The sequence below is a fragment of the Pyrgilauda ruficollis genome, unplaced genomic scaffold (assembly GCF_017590135.1).
Source record: "Pyrgilauda ruficollis isolate IOZ18807 unplaced genomic scaffold, ASM1759013v1 scaffold32, whole genome shotgun sequence".
Taxonomy (NCBI): domain Eukaryota; kingdom Metazoa; phylum Chordata; class Aves; order Passeriformes; family Passeridae; genus Pyrgilauda; species Pyrgilauda ruficollis.
In genome coordinates, this window is record NW_024524600.1 from 775,258 (window position 1) to 796,365 (window position 21,108).

Consider the following 21,108-nt stretch of genomic DNA (forward strand, 5'->3'; position numbering starts at 1 on the left):
TGTACACGCAAGTTCAGCCACCACTCCCTGGCATAAAACATACCACCAAGTGCCAACGGATATCTTATTAACAACCCACACTGGTGTCAGGGGAACAAACTCCAGACTTGGACTAGATCTTCCTCTGGCAATCAAACTGAAAACCTAGTAAAGTCCTTGGGATGTGATTAACAAAGCAAGCAATTTGTTGGATGAGTTTATCCATCTATAAAGCCACTTTGTTGTTAATCAGTCTCTGGATATACAGCATACAAAACACTTCTCTGGGAAGCCTCACTCACCTGCTTTCCCTCTAACTACTGCTTAAAACTTTGGACTTTATATATGTATTTAAAAAAATCATTATACAACTCACCCTTAAGTTATTTGTGCTACAACAATTTTTAACTGTGTTTTGAAGAACACCAATCAATTGGCAAAGCAGTACCCCATTATCAAGTTCTTCTAGCAGTTGTTCTGCTTTGACTTCCATTCCTTTAAGAAAAAGAAGGTCAATATTACAGTTATTCCACAGAAGGCAAAGAAGTTTCATATGAACTTAAAGGCAACTCAAACAGCATTCCAGTGTTAAAGACTGAAAAATAGATGAAATTATATAAGTAAAATACAATAAAATATTACTTTAATTAGATTTTAATTAGACTAACAAGATTCAGAAATATAAATTAGAATTATTAATTGTGCAACCCTTAAGAGGTGGCAGCTAATAAAACTGAAATCAAAGCGTGCATTTTAATGCAATTCTCCCAGCCATTCAAACTCAAATGCAGCAGCTCTTAAAAGTACTATAGATATTACACATCAGTGCTGACTAGAATATTGGAAGTGCTTTGAAATTCGTGAGAGAGTGAATTATTTTTAAGCTCACCCAGCAAGCCAGACAGCCAAATGGAGAGATCTTCTTGCATAGGCACCAAAGTGGCTTCATGCCGCACAGAGATCCATTGGTCATAGAGGCACACGTCTGCCAGCCCCGGCCCGTGCCTCGGAGTCAGAGGGCTTCGGGGACTCAGGGGAAGCTCATCTCCAAACCACACCTGCAGAGATTTCAGCAAGCTGAAGACAGGAAGCTCTAATATTTGCAGTCAGATGGCAAAAACTTGTGCTTCTGAATTAGACTGAAGAACTATTATTCAAAGAGCGTTCTCCTCCCTTTCAACAGATACAGGAAACCAACAGAGCAATCAAATGGTTCTGCTCTTGTTATGCACCAATATACCACTGCATTCCTTCTCTTGACTCCCTTGGATTTAAAATTACATACTTGCCTGAATACAGAATAAAGACAACATGCATTAAATGCTTCGGGCTTTTTTAACTCCGAACATTTTAAGTCATGAAATCTGCAAGTTATCATATAATTTACTACAGACTACTGATTTCTTAAGCATTTCAGAGGCATTTTGTGCTCAAATCATTAAAAATTATAGCATCAAAAGAGGAAATGTTCCCTTGCAAGGACTCATCACATTTCTTGAACACAAATACATTTCTATTCAGAATTCTACATCTTGTAAACGAGAGACTTCAGGAAAAGGACCACAATGAAATTTTGTGAAGAAAAATTTCCAAGGACAGGATTTTTCTAGTATTCTTAACTATTTTCCTTCAGTTCAGTGTGAATGTAAAATATATTTATTTATATTTAAGTGATTAACTAGAATATAAGGCTATTAAAAAACCACTTCTTAATGATGGAAGTTTTTCAATAATCTCAGGCTTTGACAGCACCAAGAAGTGAATGGGTCACCTATCTGATAATAGCAGTGGGTTATCCTTGTCACATTGCTCCTTGTAGAAGGGGAAAACTACTACTTTTTAAATCAGAAGTAACTGGGGAATCTAGTGTTTCATCTGCTTCAGGGTAGACTTTAGTATTAAAAAAAAAAAAAAAAAGTATTATACATGTACACAGGATTTAAACACTTCAAAAGGCATTTACCTGAACTGCATTCTGCATGGTCACCTGCTTTACATTAGTTTCTCCTCCTGGGGAAAAAGCAGAGATTTTTATTACAGTCTCTCATGCTTTCATGAAAATCCTGAGAAAAACCCATCAGTGCTGTTTTGGAAAAATAAGAATAAGTCTAATAGGAAGAGAAGGGGAAAGAGGGAAATGTCTTAGTAGCTAAGGCTGTGATCCAGTATTCAGTGAACTTCAGTTCTCTGCCCTTAAATAAAAGTGCAGTTATTACAGCAAAAGTAGCAACTAACTTTGCATGCATAAGCAATGTTCCAAAGTTGGCAAGATTTTTAGGAGCTGTATGACATTCATTTTGTCAAACAGTAATGCATATACTTCAAACCTTTTTTGGATTTAACACTGTTGGCTCTGATTTTTCCTTCCAAGTTATCACAAGTGTATTTCGTACATGTGTGCAGACAGAGTTTACACTAAATACTTGGAATATCATGAAAACCTTAAAACAAAGAAATAATTTTGATGAATAAGATTTTCTCTTGAAGAATCCTAGAACGGTGGGGGTTGGAAGGGATCTTAAAGATCTTCAAGTTCTAGCACAGACACATGAGAGAAATCAATGTTTTTATAAATCTCTGCTGTGATTGTGACTTTGCAGGCAGCATGCATGCACTAAGTTTTCAACAGAATGCTGCAAACTACTGCAGCAACATAGTTATCAGTACAAATCCCTGGCAAAATGAACATCAGGGAAACTTTGGAAACAATGCAGTCAATGCTTTCTCTCCTGAAGCCAACACTGTATTTTCCAGCAATGCTTTCAACCATGGGAAAATCCAGCACAAGCTCTACACTGGGCTAAGGATTAGTAAGTCTTTCCCTGGAGGCTCCAGGTCTAAAGATATGCAGCATTGCCAGGTTAGCTGCATGCACTTGTACAGAGGGTATTTCTCCATAATAACTTTCCAGTGGTATTTTACAATGTCAAAAAGTTCCTATCTGCATCTTGAAACCTGTTTAAAACTACTTACTTGCTCTCCTACTCAATAGCTGCAATAAAATTTCATCTTACTGATTGAACTGAAAACCAGATTGCAGACACTATCAGGCATTTTTAACTCATCTGTTTTCATTTAAAATTAGGTATTTTTCCTCTCCTGTCCCAGATATTTAGGCTTTGTATGTAGATGGCATCTGCTTCTCTCCTGCACAACTTGGCCTTCCTACGACAAAAGGCTGAACAGCCCATCACAGAAAACACAATTCTTGTAAAAATTCTCACCCTTTCATCCTGCACAGAAAGCAGAATGGTGTCATTTTCTCCCCCTTGCTCCTTCCCACTGCCTTAAACCTCATAGACTACGTGGGACCACATGTGTCAGGCATTTCAAACAACTTACCTCTACGACTGGCAAATGAGCAACCAGTTTGGTTTCAGGCGAAGACACTTCCTTGTACCAGGACTGCTAGCACTTCTCAGACCTTGTCAGATACTCCAGTGATATCTTTCCCCTTCCTTTTATTTCTAGGGAAGGAAAAAAAAAAAAAAAAAAAGAAAGAGACATCCTCTCCTTGATGTCATTTTTCCTTCTATGAATGAACAAGGGAAGGGAAGGGTATATACCAAGAATTACTAATGAGCATGTTATGCTTCCCACAGCTTTGTCCAGGGGAATACGTTTTCCTTTGGCATAAGAAAGCTATTGTCCTAAGAGAAGCTCAATAAGAGGCTTCATTGATTAAAAAAAAATAAATAAAACAACAGCAGAACAGCCAGTAAAGAAGTTGGTCTCATTAAAATAAGGAGTTCCATATAGGCTAACAAGAGCTCCAGCATATTAACTGCCAAGGGAAAACAAAAGATAGCCTAATTCACAGGGAGCACTCAAAACATGAACAAAGCAAAATATTCACACTGCAGCTATCAGAGGAATGCTCAGCATCTGCAGTTTTGTGGCATGCCTAACAAAAACTAGTCTTGCCAAAAAAAAAAAAAAAAAAAAAAAAAAAAAAGGAGATTGAGGAAAATTGTGGCACTTGAACTTCAATGGCCTGCTCTTCTAAAACAAGTTATTTTGCAAGCCCATATGTCAAAACTCCCTCAAAAGCCAAAAGGCTTCACTTGTTATCAGGGCATCTGAAAAACACTTAACAAAAACCCCCTTTGATGATGAGAGCTACAGTGCATGAATTTTGAGTTGAAAAGTAATACAGTAACAATTGCCCATTTTCAGATGCCAAACTGTTCAGCTCAGAGATTGCAGGGAACGCAGATTAATGTAGCCTTATCACTTACTGCGAGAGGCACAGGATGAGAAGACCCAGATCTGCCACCTTCAAGTAGTCAGCCTGTAAATGTGCAGAAGGTGCTGTGGTGAGGTGAATACTGCAGTACCAGGCAGAGTCATAACCAAATCTGACTTCTTCTAAAACCAGTTGGGTTCCCTGCATCAGAAAGCTGTACATAATGAATGAAGTAAGTATCTGATACTGAATTTTGGCAGCTCCAGATAGGACTGCATCAGTTTCTACACATGCCAGTTTTATCCACTGTCATTCAATAGGCATTTGGTGTTCAGACACTGAAGTTTGTGAAAGAAAGGACCTCAGAATAAAAGTACCCTGTAACACATCCCCCACATAGCTTCGTGCCGTGCCATTCTCATTTCCAGGCAGACCTTGATACCCTCAAGGTCCCTTGGGACAGAAGACTGAATAAGCCCATCACAGTAGAAACAATTCTTTTAATAATGCTTCCCCTTCCTCCTACTGTTTCTGGTGTTGTTTCTTCCCCATTTTCCCCTCCCTGCTTCATCCCTTAAAACAAGGAAGACACCAGAAACTCATGAGCTTTTCCCAGCCAGGGGCCAACCAGCGCAGTTCCAAGCTCAGTAAGCATGGAGGTCCCCCACCACCAACCCCACTTTCAGAAAACCCCTCATTTTTGCTGGTATTTCTGCTGCCAATGGCTCTGTGGGATGGAAGGAGAGGAGCTGTCACCTAGAACACCTTACAGCTGGATCATTAGAGAGACACTGATTTACTGGGAGACAGGTGGTCAGCCACAAATGATATATCATGAGAGGCAAGAATTGCCTTCAGCTGGTTGAGTGCCAAACCTCCAGTGAAGGACTAGAGCTATGCATCAACACCAGGTAAGAGAGATGAGAAAAACATCCCCAGGTATTGACACATGGCATAGGGACAGGCATTCCTCAGGAAAGAGGGTGCAGACACACCCTGGATAGGACCCACACAGACTTGTGAGACCACAGTTTGCCTCTGCTCTCCACAGAGATGCCCAGCACTTTTTCCCCAGACACTGAGAAACAGCAGAGTCAGCAAATAGTACAGCACTTTACACAAATACTTCAGGGTGTTAACACATGTTCTTAGATACTCCATGAGATAGCCTACTTAGGATCAGCTGTATCAGGATTTATAGATCACTCAGGATCAGCTGTATCAGGATTTATAGATCACTCAGTGGGCCCCAACCAGCAAGACATGCTACACTAATTACAACCCATTCTGTAGCAGAAGATGAACCGAGCCCAAATCCCATTTTACTTGACTGAACAGTTTATATGTAAACAAACAAACAAAATCCACAGCTCTACAGATAGCTGAAACATTGATGAAGCAGCCATTGACCTAGCTTAAGGGGAACCCAAAGGTATTCACAGGCTTATTAAACTGCCTTCTGTTAACAGGCTCATTAAGAAAACACTTGGGTAGAAACATTTCTACATCTTCACCCTATATTTAAGATATATAACATCATCTTCTATTTCATCAACACCCAAAGTCACAACAGTCTAACCCAGAGCAACTGGATTAGTCTTGACAGTACCTACTGAAACCCATGTTTATAAACACACTGAAATGAAAGAAGCTGTCATGTCAGTATCTGTTGAAACCTACTACAGGATAGTCAAGATTTTTTTTTTTTACAGACACATCTACTAACATGCAAAAGAAAAGGGGTAGGCACAAGAGACATCCACTGAACGGAGCGCTACTCCATCACTACAGCAATTTCAGAGCCTTTTCGTTGCATTACCGAGTCAGCAGGAGCTCTGCTTCCCTGGGGAGGCCTCAGAGGCACAAAAGAGAAAGAACCAGACCAGTCAGTCCGAGGTGATGGGCTTTAAGGCGGCGACCAACTCCTTACATTAAGGCACGCTGACTGCTCTCCCCAGACTGCCTTTCCACGCCTCTCCGTGAAGGGCACACGAGCACAGGCAGCGAGCACGCTCTCCCCTACCAAATGGCAACAAAGGCCCTGGGTACACCTGTCAGAGCAGAGAAACCCACTTGAGATCAGGGAGGAGCACTTCGTCTCGACAGCTGCCATCTCCGCAGGAGACATGCAGACGGCTGCTTTCCCACAGGAGCATCCAGTTTGGGCAGAGGCTGGTTAGCACCAGACACACTGCCCCAGCTGCTCCCCCCCACACACAAGTCCTTCTCTCCCTCCCATTTCTAACCCACAATTCTTCCAGCAAAGCAACACGGAGGGGAGCATTTTTTGATGCCCATTTAGCAGGCTGCTGGCTGGCCACAGTCAGGAGTAGCTTATTATGACTTAAATATAAAATCGTGTATTATTCTGAAATATCCACCAGGTACAATTTCAAATGCCATTTAGGCCTTGTAGCTCCTAAAGGAATACATGTACTTTTCCCCATGTCTTGATCTGACACTATGCCAAAGATGACACACAGCATCCCTGTAACACGGCCAGCTTTTGGGCAAAGAAAGGAGCCAGACGCTTTTCGGCTTATTAAGCAATATGAATGAGTGTTTTAGCCAAGAGCACTGGGGCAAATTTCCTACAGAAACAGCACTGCATCCTCAAACGCCTGCGTAGGGCACAGGAGAGACTGGTTTGAAAGCGGTTATGCAAAAACTCTCCCCTCTCCCTTCCCCAGGGTAAGTTTCGAGGCACTTCCCTTCCGACATCCGCGACTGAGTCGCTGGATGAGCGGCTGCCGCTGGACGGGTGACCGGGCCGATGCCAGCGAGCGGCTCCGCCCAGCACCGGGCTCTGCCGGGGCTCCCCCACACGCGGGACTCGGTTCCCAGCAGACGGGCGGCACCCCCCGAGCGCTGCCGCTCCGGAGCTGCGAGCCCGGGGCTCCGCCACGGCGCCCCGCTCCCCGCCGGGGCCGGGACCGCACCCGCTGCTCCTCAGCCGCCCCGCACCTCCCCCGCGGGCCGGGACCGGGCCACCGCCACCCCCCGGTGCGGCTGCTGTCACACCCACCGCTCTGCCGTGCCGTGCCGCGCCGTACTGTCCTGTCCCGTGCCGGGCCGTGCTCTCACGGCGCAGCGGGCGCCGCCGCGCCGGCCGCTCCTTTCGAAAGCGCCAATCGGCGCCGGGGGCGGGGCCGTGCCCGCCGCACCTGGCCCGGAGCCGCCGCACCGCCCCGCTCCCGGGACAGCGGCCCCGGGCTGGGACATCACCCCCGGGCTGGGACACGGCCCCGGGCTGGGACATCACCTCCGGGCTGGGACATCACCTCCGGGCTAGGACACGGCCCCGGGCTGGGGCACGGCCCGCCTGCAGCCCCGGGCGCTAGGAGCCGAAGGGCCGGCGGCACTCTGGCCGCAGCGCTCGGCACAGCGCTGCCCCCGCCGCCGGGGCTCGCACGGCCGGGAGCGGAGTTCCCCCACCCTGCCTGCAGCCCCCGGCCGCATCCGCAGCTCCGCGCACAGCGCCCAGACACGCTTACCTGGCCCAGGGGTGCTGCTGGTGGTATTTTTGAGAGCCATTAAGCACCAGCAAAGTAATAAAGTAAAATAACCTGTGACACACCTTCACAAAGTAAAGATACTCTATAATTTTTACTTCGAAATAATAATGCAATTGAAGTTACATGTTATATCATTAAAAGAGTTTTTGTGTGTATGTGGTTTTTCTCCATTACATAATTTTTCATCTTGTGAAGAAATAACATCTTGCACACCTTAACATGAACACATTTCAGAGTTGAACAGCAAATGACTATGACATTAACCATTTCAGCTGGTTTATTACTGTAACCATCTGGAATATATTCTTTGTCAGAGGTAAAGAACAAAAAAACACTACAATGAAAAATTATGAATGGAAACTTGCATTTCCTCATTTCTTTACAGAGGAACAGTTACTGCAATCAGCTTAATTGCAGCAGGAATTAATTGGGTTCCTCTGAAGAGCTGGTACGCTCCTTCTGGTCAGAGGGTATAAATATAGAAAAAGTTATACTCACGTGGGAGGATCTGATAGCTATACAATATTCTGTGCATAGTGAACAAAATTACTTTTATGAATCCATGGCATGTTTCTATAAAAATGCAGTAAAGAAAATATAATGCACCGTAGGAACTTCTCTATGAAAATAAGTGCTATGTGGTCCTTTAAAAAGATATTTCTCCTAAAATAAAGAAGTATCCATCACTGCACATCCCAGATCTCACAGAGAAGAGGTGTGAATTTGTGATCATTCACTCTCCATGACATCAGCATCTCTGCGTGATGATGGTTAAATGTCCGTAATTCTGTGAGACGGCCCAGAAGACATGCAAAGTGTTGAGGGTTTTCTGGGTGGTGAAGTTTGCAGACTTTTTGTAGGATATCCAGCAGTGGTTCTTGAAGCCTTTCCACAGAGTCTCTGTCCTTTATGTATTGTCGATCTGATTATGGTTTTAAAGAGAAGAAGTGATTAGCAAGTATATGCTCTTATGCATTGCAAATATTTACACTGATAAGTTAATATAAAAATGTTCAAATATTTACACTGGGCACTGATGTTCATACCATACAAAGAATATTTATTTTCAAATTAATATGAAATAGAAATGTTTAATGCTGTATTTTTGCTTTAATGGTTTTCATGTAATCTTCTCAATTCTAGCTAGAGAAATCTTTTAACCTTCTCAAAAACTGAAGTGTTTTAACTCTGCAAAGTTTCACTGGAGTTCTATCATCATCTCTCCATGTGGTTCTGCACCAGAGTATGTCATGCAATGCATTGCAAAAACTGAGCAATACCCTAAGTTCTTGGAGGTGTAGTACTCCTGGGGAATTTAGCCAGAAGAGAGGAGTGTAAAAGCAGGTCACCAGGGTGAAATCAAGGATCTTCATCCTCAGATTAAATTTCCTTGTTAGAAAATAATTGTATATTTATTTTGTTCATATGGAAACCTGTGTTTGAATTCTTGGATTGGGAGGAGAAGAGAAGGATGGGATTTTTGGTGTAAAAAAAATGTCCTGAGACACACATACTCAAAGAGTGATAGAAATGCTTCACGTTCCCATCTTTCATGAAACCTGATTTGGAAACCTCCCAATAAAGTCTGAAGAATTTCATTGCCATACTCTAAGTTATTCTAGGTTTCCTAATTTCCCTTTAAAATATGTGGAATTCCACAGTGGTCAGTGGTGATGTGCATTTAGCCACATCTGGGGTTTTCTGAAGGAAGAAGCCTGTTTTGCTAAGCAGTGAAGAGATACCCATAATTTTTAAAAGCATGTTCTTTAAGCAGTTTCTTCCTTGTATTCAAAACCAAATGGTGCAGCAGGACATTTGGAGTTTGTATTTCTGTGCTTGTTTTCTGGTTTAACAACTGAATACACAGAATGGGCGTGCACATTCACTTGCTCCATGTAGAATGTACTCCATGTAAGTTTTTACAAATCTCACATCTGCTCCTCATGCTTTCTTTACAGAACCACTAATATTTAATTCTGGATGAGAAGTTACCTGGAGACAGGATAACTATGGCTGTGAGCAGTGCATATTCTTCCTGTGTCATCTTCAGCTCTCCAATGCTTTTATAAAAATTAAACATGGGAGTTATGAATTCATCTGAGATACCTGTGAGAATGAAAAAAATAGTTATAGTATGTCTTAGTTATTGAAGCACTCTGCTTTATTGCTACACAGCAATTATTTCATATTTCATATTGACTGTCTTGGTGGAAGAAACCTACTACAGAAATCATGGTGCAAGACAGTTAGTTACAAAAGCACATCCTTGTTTTCCAGAGCAAACTAGACACAGGCAAACACTGGCAATTTATTTTTGCATGGTTTCAAAGTCTTTTTTTCAAACAATTCATTTCACTCTGCAGGTTTGTCCATCTGGCTCTTCAAGACAAGTCTCATGGGTGGTTTCCTTGTCTGCTGATAATCCTCTTTGTGAAGCAGACCCTGTGTTCCCTGTCTCTGCATTAGTTATTTGGAAACCTCTCAGGGTGTACGGTTTAATTCCAGCCCAACTCTACAGCCAACTGCCTTGGGCAGTTGCTTCAGTTGTCTCCATAAAGACACTTAATTACTCCTTTTATGTAGCCTGAAACTTTCATTAGGTCTAGGATTACCTGTAGTCCAAGATCAACTTGCTTGCAACTACTAGTACCTTAAAGCATAAAACAATGTATTATAAAACACAGAGCCAAAAATAGCTAAACTCCAGGCCTATTTAAGAATAGGATCATATGATTCTCTCACCCTCAGCAGAAGCCTTTGGGGTTTCCAAACTAAGGCATGTCAATGGGACTTCTTCTTGCTGACTTTGTCATCAGGTCACAATGTTCTTAGTTAGCCTTAAATTACAGATGTACTCCATCCTGCTCTTTGGTGTAAAAGAGAAGTTCTGTGATATCAAACTTATTCCTTTTTTAAATGACATGTGAGTCACTCAGAGCAGACATGAAACTATTGACAGTGGCTGCTGGCAGCTCTGAAGCAGTGTAGACATCCAAATCAGTGGTTCTGCAGCAAGAACCTTTTGGCCTTCCTTGGCCGAAAGGATGGAAACCTCCTTGGTCCCCACAGATGAGGGCAATAGGATCTCTTGTAGATTTAATCTTAATTTTGAGCTGTTCTAGAAGTCTTTATAACTTCCTTTGGAAACCATGTGAATTAATGCGGGTTTGAGTGTACAACACCAAGCTGAAGTCCAGGACTAATGAGGTTTGGAGTGCTCCCAGTAGGCAAAATTCAAACTGAAACTCAGCATGTGGAACTTAAAGAAAGGAAACATGAAGTCACTTGACTCAACTATGAAACAGTCACATTTTGTTGTGACAGTGAATTTACTTCAAGCAGTGGAATAGTTATGTGTCCCAATAGTTATGTGAAGGAATGGTCTTGTAGGGTGTGGTTTATTTCGTGGCTGAGTCATGTGTTTAAACACGACATGGGCAACCTATGTTCACTTCAGTTTACAAGCCACAAATCTTGTTTCCATGATGAGTTCAATACTACTGAGTCTAAGTAAATTAAAGGATACGTGTGATGTGGGTCAGCTCGTCCTGTAGAAGTTAGTAACACAGCTGGCCCTTCTTACACAGCAAACAATAGTCATAGCATCTAATGTGCTGCCAGGCTTATGTTGTTAGTCATCAGCATTAACTACTTAAAATTTTGAATACCTGTTATTGCTAAATTTTGGAGAACCACCTGTCTCCCTCTTGGGTGGTTTTAAATGCCTAGGTTCCTTATAATGTGTAAGTAGCACATATATACAGAACACCAAAGTCTTAAAGTTTGCATGCAAGTAGGGAAAAAAAAAAGAAGCAAAAAGCTGGGCCCTAAAGCAGAGCAAAAGAATTCCTTTCGTGGAAATGTGTAGCTCAGCAACAACATGAGAAAAATCTAAGACAAAGTTGATATTTTTAGAAGTCTCTGTGCAAGGTATTGTGCCGCTGGGCACAATCATATTGACAGGAAACAAGAAATGGTAGGAAGTGGGCTGTGACTGACTCCCATCATTTGTTTCTCATATTCATAATTTGAAGGGTTTTTCTCTTTTTTCTTTTGAAGGTCAGATTAGCTTTCATCTGGATTAATTTATTGCTTTTGGTGACCCCAAACTCCTCAAATCCTATTGTCTATATAGCAGAAGTAGGATGAAAAGGGTGCTGGCAAACAGGATATGGAAAAGCTAGTGAGGACTTAAATTCACGTCCTCACTGCTCCAAACAATGCCTAAGCATGTAGTGAAACGATCCCTGCCCAGAGAGCTTCTAAGAGCTTACATTAACTATGTAAGGGTGAAGCAAAAAAAGAGAATAGATGTGAAAGAAAATGAAATTACTGCAGAGAACTCTGCAATAATGTACTGCAAACAGAGAAATAAAACAAAACCACAGAGATTAAAGGGAATTGCAAAGGGATGTTTGGGCAATGCAAGTGATTTACCACTTTTCCTAGGGAGAACAGAACTTCAAAATCTTTAAACTGATATATGTCACAAGACAATTATGAAAAAAATCCGTGAAAAACAAGCAGTTTTGGAACTAGGATAATGGAATATTTTCTCTTAGTAGTTTTGCTGTCACCCCACCTATGCTGGAGTTTCCCTGCTATTACTTCATCTTCCTGCATGCACGTTACACAAATCTTTTTTCCGTCACAAGAGGGGGCTGTTTTCTAATGTGATTGTAAACGCTTCGGTTTGGATTTAATAAGCTCCCACAGAAAGAAAAAAAAAAAAAAAAAAAAAAAAAACAAACCAGGAAACACAGGAAACAGATGTTTATAGTTCTTACTTTTTTTTTTTCCCCTAGCTACTGTATGAGATGTTGCCACTTCAGATTATCAGAACAAGAATTAAAGGTGATTTGGTGCTTGTAACTGGAAAGGCTAGAAAAGAAGTGTTACATGATTTTCCCAAAGTCATTACTACAAGTTATAGCTCAAAAGTGAAAAAAAAAGTCAAATAAATGAAATTATATTTCTGGCCTCACTGAGAACAGAAAAGTTAGTTCTGCCTTACCTTCTATATTTAGATCAGATGAGAGGCCTGCACAGTGCTGTCAGGCAGGTAGAGCTTCCTGGTCACTGATAATGGTGTCTCCTTCCTAACTTTCTTCAAAAAGGTTTCAAAACCTTGTTTCATGCAGCATTATGGCAGTAAGAACATGCTTATCCTTCATATGTCATTGGGCATCTTTCTGTGTTACACAAATTCCTACCTCACCCAACTCAGCCACCTGCAGAAGATGCTGCAGATCATTTGATTATTTTGTTATGTTCATGCATGTCTGGCTGTAAACCATAGTGTGGTCAGTGGGAAATACAAGCTTTTCTGAGTGCAGCTTTGCAGCATCAAACTAGAGCAGATTTAAAACCATGAACATTATTCACTCAACATCCCTTATTTGCACAAGCTCATCCCCCTCTGTAGTTCAAGGCACAGCATTACTTTAGACCTTGTCTTTTTTAGAGTTTTGTTGCTATGATTACTCTTTAAAGGTAAGATGACTGATACCCTCGTAAGGTTTACAGTTTCAGGCCATGAACAATTATCTGGTTAACATAATCCTGGAATACATGTATTTACTGTGATATCAAGTCAGTATTGCCAGCTGTTTGAGACGGCATTCTCTCTTCTATTTTGGCCGTTTTGCAAAACTGAATAATTAATCTATTGCAAGAAGAAAGCTTGAGAGTAAATGCTAATTAACAGTAACTAACGCTGTGTTATTAATATAGATAGAGATCATTTTTTCTTGATAAACATTGAAACATTAGTGAATATGAAACCAAGTGTATATTAGTAGCTGCTTTATGCAAATAAAATATTCTAATTACTCACAAACTTACATTTTATCTTTCACATTATTCCATCTACCAAAACTGTTTTTCATGCTGCTTATTAGCTCTCCCCTCTGAGCTATTCAAATGCATAAATGGCACTTTAAACACTAACCAAATTCACCCGTGTGATGCTGAGTGCCAAATCAGGAGAAAATCTAGCCAAGAGAGAAGACACACCAGAGCATGGGCACATTATTTTCTGTCTGCTGTTACCTTGTAGGGGTTAAATGGCCAACTTAAAAGAGACTTAGCATGTGCTGAGCAGAACTCACAACCAAGTACCAAAACACAATCTTCTTTAAAGCAATCCATAGGACCTCTGTTAAGTCATAATTGCAAACAAAGAAATCTTAGCCCCAAGCCTGTAAGGAGGGTGCAAATGACCTTTCCACACACCCTCCTTTAGCAATGGCCTGAATGCCTGCATTTCAAGAGAGAAATGTGGTCTGGCACACTGTAGCAGCATCTGCACTGCCTTCAGCTAGTCTTCATAGGCAGAGTCTGAAAATGATTTTTGGCCTGAAGAAACATATTTATGTAGAAGAAAAGAAAGAGATTGGGTTCCTGACATATGTTTTTTCTTTCATGGGTATAGACCTATTGTGTAGATATGATTTAAATAATTTTAGGAACTTTAATTGTGCTTCAGGTACCTAGAACTGGATGACTTGGCATGGTAGATTGTGCAGAAACGGTGTGTGAACAGAAAAGCTCTTTCGTATATTTTGCAATTTAGAGTGGTCTAAATTTCTAAATGTTTTGGGCAGTGTGCCAGTTTTGCCTTGAGTCACAGGATGATGTGTCTCCTTCCACAAGGATGCACATGACCATTTGGAGGGTTAGACGCTTTGGATGCGTCAGTGAAGATCATTTTGTTTCTCTGCACAAACCCCAGCACAAGGAGGGTTTAAAGAACCACCCTTGCTCAGTGCTAATAACCAAATTATAAAAGACAAGGGCAATGGAAGTTATTAGGTATCCATGTTCCAATACCAAACTTTGCTTTTGGTTGCAGGAGCCTCTTATCCAAATCAGTGGGAACTTTGTATCCCACATTCAATGGTAAAAGGTGGCCTCTTGCCAAAGCTTTGAAAGTGCGGATTTTTTTTCCCTTGGATCTGAGTGTACTTCAGCACCTGTAACCCATCCAGGAAGACAACAGTGTGTTTCACAATGTCAGAGGTCCTGCTGCCAACTTAAAATTTGGGTCCAGATTTTTCCCTTTCTGTCAATATCAGTATTTTATTTCCCAATACTCAAATTCCTAGAACTGCTCTGTAGAGTAAAGTGATGAAATAAAAATCTCTGTCTTTTTATGACTACTGAAACCTGGTATCTTTAGAAAAACTACAAATCCTCACAGAAAAAAATTTCTGTATCTCAGCTCTGTTTTTTAAAAATAGTGTACTGCTCAATAATGGGGAGAATTTGCTTTTAAAATAACAGAAAACCACCAAGCATTAAATTACTAGAATGTCAGCCTTTTACAGAATGAGTCAATCACAATATGCTATATGCATAGTGAAGCATCAAAGAAGATGAGTAAATGGCAACAAATCTCAGTAACATTAAATTTTAAAATTTCTCATTAAGTCTCATTTCTGTATTTCTCATTAAGTCTCAATATTAGGGTGTGTAGGAGAGGATTTCAGTCACAGGAGCACCTAAGGCAAGAATTTTCCTAACAGCTTATGGAGAAAGACCATCAGGGCTCCAACAGAGGCAGTCTCTGAGGTGCAGCAGGACTTGAGCAATATGCACAAGCTGAGAAATAAAAATACACCTCATCAGCATGAGAATGAAAATGAATGCTGATAATGCTCAAAGGTCATCGCCACCAGATCTCTGACTTCTTTATCAGGAAAAAAACCCCAAACATTCCATACAGTCAGACCAGAGAATACATAAATATTAATAGATGAGAGCAGCTTCAAAGTGGACATGGTGGCAGGTGACAGAAATCTGGACAGCTTGTGACTTTTAGGCAGAATCATCACCACGCTCCCTGATTTTATGGATACAGGCATCAAAGCTTGACAATAGAACTTCTGTGATATTCAGACATTAGTCTGTACCTAAAAATATACAGACAAAATTCTGACTAACAGCAATAGTTTATGGCTGCTGGCATGACAATGTTTAGGACCTCACTAGGAGCCATAAATAATCCTGATGCTATTTTTTCATTTGTTATCTATAAACTTGATTTTCAAACTCCCACTCAGCCAACAGTGACTTTCTTCTGATGCTCTCTGGTGTCTTTGTATGTTTCAGTTTGCTGCATTTAGCCTTTTTTGTTTTTGTGTTTGTTTGTTCTCCAGTGAGGCACATGGAAAAAGAGGGGTTTAATCTCTTCTGGCCATTCTTGTCTCTTGGACTGGTCTATAACAAGATAATGGGCAGCTGCAGCTCTTAGTACCATTTGTCCTTACTGGTTAAGACTGGAAAAGATTGTTTACATTTCTACTCTAATGTCACATTTGGTACAGGCTACTATGAAACTTAGAGCCCTGGTGTTGAGTTCTATGACATTCAGGGGTGTGAACTGCATAATATTTAATATTTTTAATATTGAATATTTGTATTATTTTATTTTGCTATAATTTATATTACATATTATTGAAATAACATTGAAAGCTCTATGTGTAAACAATGATAACAGAAGAATTTGGATGCCTTTCTATCATTTTGTTTAAACTTTGACACATGAAAATAATGAGGATTTAAACCACAAAAATAAGCTATTTCTGTAGCAGATATTTTAAAACTATTTCAAAGTTTCATTTATTTAAAAGTTAAATAGGTCCAGTAGCAGTAATTAAACTAGAAATGCAAAGATTTACTAGCTGCTTTTTTTATTGTCACAGCCCCATTAAATGCAGCAAAGGAAAATCTTTTAAAGTAGGTTTGAATTTGCACTAAATAGAGAAATAAAATATATTAGTTATTTTATTCTGGCTATTAATAGAAGGAAAAAATGCACTCAGCAGCGGTAAGCTGGATAATACATTGTCCTTTTGTAATACACGGAGGGGGAAGTTCTAACATCAGAATTTCCTCTTATGTCTTCAGCTTGATCCTGGCTTGAGGGAAGATGTTTTAGAAAGCTTCTTCCAAGAGCAAGAAGGCACACATTTGTATTTATACACATACAGAGGTTTAAAAAGTTATTGTGTTTCATTTCTTGGGAACTATTCAACCCGGGTTTTTGGTCTAAGAATTTGCTTTTAATTTTACCCTGGAGTTTTTCCCCACAGGAAAAAAAAAAAAAAAAAAAAAAAAAAAAAAAAAAAAAAAAAAACAAAAAAAAAAAAAAAAAAAAAAAAAAAAAAAAAAAAAAAAAAAAAAAAAACAAAAAAAAAAAACCCGAATTGCAGGAAATATACCACATTTGTTACTTGTCTTGAAATTTCTACACAAACTTCTTCTAAATTGTTCTGCATAAAATGTAGTGTTTTTTTTTTAATCTGCAACATGACAGGTAAATATAACTAAAGTAGGATACAATGTAGTATTCCAGCCAGTTGTATTATCATAAAGTCAAGCACAAAAGTGTAAAATATAATATTGTATCTTTGTATCTCATCTGGATTCAAAAGCTGCAGAGAATTAACAGAATATTTTAAAATTGTGACTAAGGAAAATTATTGGTATGACATAAGAGCTTATGCAATGTTCTGTATTAAAGTATTTCTTGCTTTTGGGTTTTTTTTTTAATGAACAATTGATACTCTGAACAAAGAAGTTTCATACTCGTTGTACAGATTAGAGAAGAGAAGCTTTCAGTAATCATGTTGCCATGTGGATTAATTTCTCCAAAACCTATTTTTATCAAAAATGTGGGTTATAATCCAGAAAAAAATTTCTTAATGAAGACATTTGGATCTGTGACAACTCATTACAATTTCCAGGAAACATATCTGGCCTTCTTGGCATACTTTGCCTGCAGAACCTGGACCAGAAGCTATTCATATCACTCTGGAAGTCACTGTTTCCAGTCCATTAAATAGTACCCTCTTATAATCAATGAAAATTGAAGAAATATGGAAAATGACTAATTATAAATGAGTGTGCTAAGTCAAAATAAATATATATGTTCAGCTGGTGAATTATTCTCAAGTTTTCTGACTCCTTTCCAGTGAATCAAATATGTAAGTATTGGCTTAATTTTGCTTACATCAGTAGTACTTTCTGAACTGAGTTCAAGCCCATTCCCATGACTAATATTGAGGTTACATGTTCTTCTGTCTCCTCTCCTTCTGATCCTTAAAAAGGAAAGTCAGAAGGCAGAATCTAAAGACTGACTCTGTCATTCAGGATGGTTGATCCCTTTGAATATTCATTGCTAGGTATCTGAGGGTTGGCTAAAGCTTGCTGGTCAATACAGAAAAAAGCAAAATATTCAGTATTGCATTGGTGGAGCACAAAGAATGCATAATAATGTACAATACAACTTCTCCTGCTCTAAGGAGCAAACACTATCTAGCCCCATTTGGCTTTTCATAATTATTACAATTTATATCTAGAACCAGTGGAATTTATCAGAGTCACTGAGCTTTCAATGGACCTTAAGAAGAAAAAACATACTGAGAACATTCTGTATTTATTATTCTTCTGTGCACCTTGTTCAGTGTGATTCAATTTTACCAGAACAACCATTAGAATAGGTGCTTGCCTTCAGTCATCTTCAGTAACATCCTAACATCATTTTTTCCCCTTCTTCTTATAGGGATTGTCTTTGAAAGCATAATTACCAATACTTTATATGAACAATTTGAAATGGTAACAGTTCTTCTTCATCATTCTTTCATACTTATCCCTGGAGATATGCACTAGGTTTATTTGATGTAGCATTATTCATAAAAGTTGCAATGTACTTGTAAAGAATCCTTTACCTTATGAACTTTAGACTCAAGGCTCAGTTAAATTTGTTCTAGTTAATTTAAAGAACGTTCAGATAAATCTATCTCAATGCTACTAAAGAATTTTACCAGCTTCCCAAGGGCCAAATACTGACACAGAAGTGGAATGGTGTGGCTTGGTTTTGCCTCACTGAACAAGATACCTACCACTATTGCGAATTCTTTCTTCTAGAAGGACAGTGTGTCCCGTGGGAAGTTTCCTGCTGAAGATCTCAGCTGAGCGGAGGAACATGGCTTCTACTGCTGAGCCCTTCAGCAAAGCAATCTGGTCTTCATGGTCAAGGGTTTGGAAGCCTGAGGACACAGTAGAGACAAATCAGACAGCAAAATAAACAGTTCCCACTTTTTCCGTCCTGAAATTCCTGCATGTGAGGTGCCACACATCTGCATAACCTCGATATTGGTGTCCGTAGGCTTGCTAAGTACTGCAGACATTCAAACCTGGACTTCAGCACATGACGCTGATTTGAACCTCCCCATAGTTTATGAGGATTACACACGTATTTCAGTGTTCATGGTACTTTTTGAGGATAAGCAAAGTGTGGTGGTGCATAACCAATAGTGAGAATTTTGTCTAACCTAATGTTGATCCATAACATCTTCTGTCATGTTTCCACCAGAGCTCTCTATACTCCTGTCCCACTGCCATGCTTCTTTCAGTGTTACCATGCTCCTTCCTTAGTTAAAGGTGCCTACCATATGCCCAGTGTTCAGTCGTCAGGTAACATGAACTTGAGAATTAAAAAAATTCTAATAAACTCAGATTTTCAGCACTTGTCCATAACACACTATGCAAGGACCACAAATATTGGTGTCACCAGCTAGGGAAAGTTCTTGTGTGGGACTCACAATTCAGTGGGTGTTATAACAAAGAGGCATTGCTAGAAAGGCAGCAAAGGGAATAAAGTAGAGTCTAGAAAGTGTTAGTGGTAATTTCTAGGCAGACTATTTGGCACTGCAGCAATATGTAAAAATAAAATCTCTCTACAGACACAATCCTTTCTCTGAGCATTTTCTGTGTCAATAGCTAAAGGGTGCCACATCTTGGAGTAGCAGAGTTTGGATTGTTCAGTCTACTATTCTTCTGAGTACAAAGCACCTTTTCTTTATACAATATCTAAACAGCATGTAGAAGAATCAGACATTTTTAAATAGTCTTTAAAATATATACAAAGCTTTCCAAAAGGTAACAGAAAGGCATGTAAGCGTTGCAATAACAAAATTTTCTCCAACATGCTGGATATACCTGGTAGTTTTTTAGTGAATTCCACAAGAACCTGCACGTGACTGGTGGCCATTTCTGTTAAAATCAGAAAATTTCCTTCAGCACTGAATTCCTCGTTCAACTGTTGAAAATCAAGCCAAACCAAATCTGTTAATTTTCACTGACATTTCCTATTTAGGAGCATAAAATACAAGAACTATTAGACTGGACCAGGCAAGAGTTCTGCCAAACACTGTAATTTATCTCCAATGTTGTCAAAACCAAGTCTGGAAGGCAACATAAGAAGTAGACAGTGTCTTTAGAAAATATTTTCAAGATTCCAGGCTGGTGTCTTTACAGGAAAGGAAGCTTGACAGCAAGTCAAACTCAAATCACTGCCTACGCTGACAATGGAAAAAACAAAGCTCCAATCAGCAAAGGTTAGATTTGATCATAAGAGTCTTATTCTAGAGTTGAAAGATTTTTCTTAACATTTAAGTTTTGTAAAGATGTGGTCTAATTTTTGACTGAATGGGAGAGATTCTGCTCCACTTTCAGCATACTTAAAGTGTAAGCCCACAGTTTGCTCTACTTAGTACACCTACTTATGGTGACTATAAATATTTTTTGCCTTGTAATCCTCTACTTCATTATCAGAGTTTCAAAAATGAATTTATCAATATACTTACTAGTTTTTTTGACACCTCCTGGGGTATTTGTTGTTTACTGTATGAATCCATAATATAATCAAGAAGTTTCTGCTGCTCTGGGGTAAGTTCTACCTTCTCCTATACTGGCAAAAAAAAAAAAAAAAAAAAAAAAAAAAAAAAACAAAAAAAAAAAAAAAAAAAGCCCATAATGAAATGCAGTCATAGTAATGAAGTAGCATCTCTTGCTTTAGGCAAAAGCTATACATCCATTTTTCACCATTTGGAGACCAAGGAGACAAGAGGTTTTCTTATCACTGAAGCTTTTACAGAAGTGCACAGAAGAGAGGTGTATAATGGTTTTAAACTGCATAGGTTTATGTGGTTAATTATCAGAAATAAGGAAATGTTTAGCAAATAACTAGGTAAGTTCAAGTTTTAATATCACACCTCAGTGTATGTGATATATGTACCACAGAAAAAATACTGCATAGATCTTACAGATGCTTTACAGGGTTTTGACTAAAAATATAAGAACTACATCTACACTCAAGGTATTTCCTTGACTTAGTGGAAGATAAAGTTTTAATCAACACAGGTAGCTCCAGAGGGTTTTCAATACTCTTTATTCACTGTAATAGATGAATTCAACAAAAATGACATCACCAGTAAGGAACTATTACAAGAATTCTCTTACCCTATATATTTTAGTTGTGGAAGTTACTTGTTTCACATCATGGCCTTCGTTGTCTTCACTGACTGTCTGATCTGGGGGCTGCTTCACGTTTTTCCGTAGCCTTTTTGACTTGCACTGTAT

General features: G+C 39.5%; 1 protein-coding gene across 1 annotated transcript in view; it reads right to left on the reverse strand.

Annotated features, from left to right (window-relative positions):
* Positions 1 to 8,063: 8,063 nt before the first annotated feature.
* NR1H4 (nuclear receptor subfamily 1 group H member 4) overlaps positions 8,064 to 21,108 on the reverse strand; it is a 38,507-nt gene continuing 25,462 nt past the window's right edge. The window contains exons 6-10 of the mRNA XM_041474387.1: positions 20,334 to 20,432; positions 19,687 to 19,786; positions 18,588 to 18,734; positions 9,673 to 9,786; positions 8,064 to 8,602 (exon numbers count right to left, since the gene is read on the reverse strand). Coding sequence (XP_041330321.1) covers positions 8,364 to 8,602; positions 9,673 to 9,786; positions 18,588 to 18,734; positions 19,687 to 19,786; positions 20,334 to 20,432 — 699 coding nt within the window. The 3' untranslated portion in view covers positions 8,064 to 8,363. The remainder of the gene's footprint in view (positions 8,603 to 9,672; positions 9,787 to 18,587; positions 18,735 to 19,686; positions 19,787 to 20,333; positions 20,433 to 21,108) is intronic.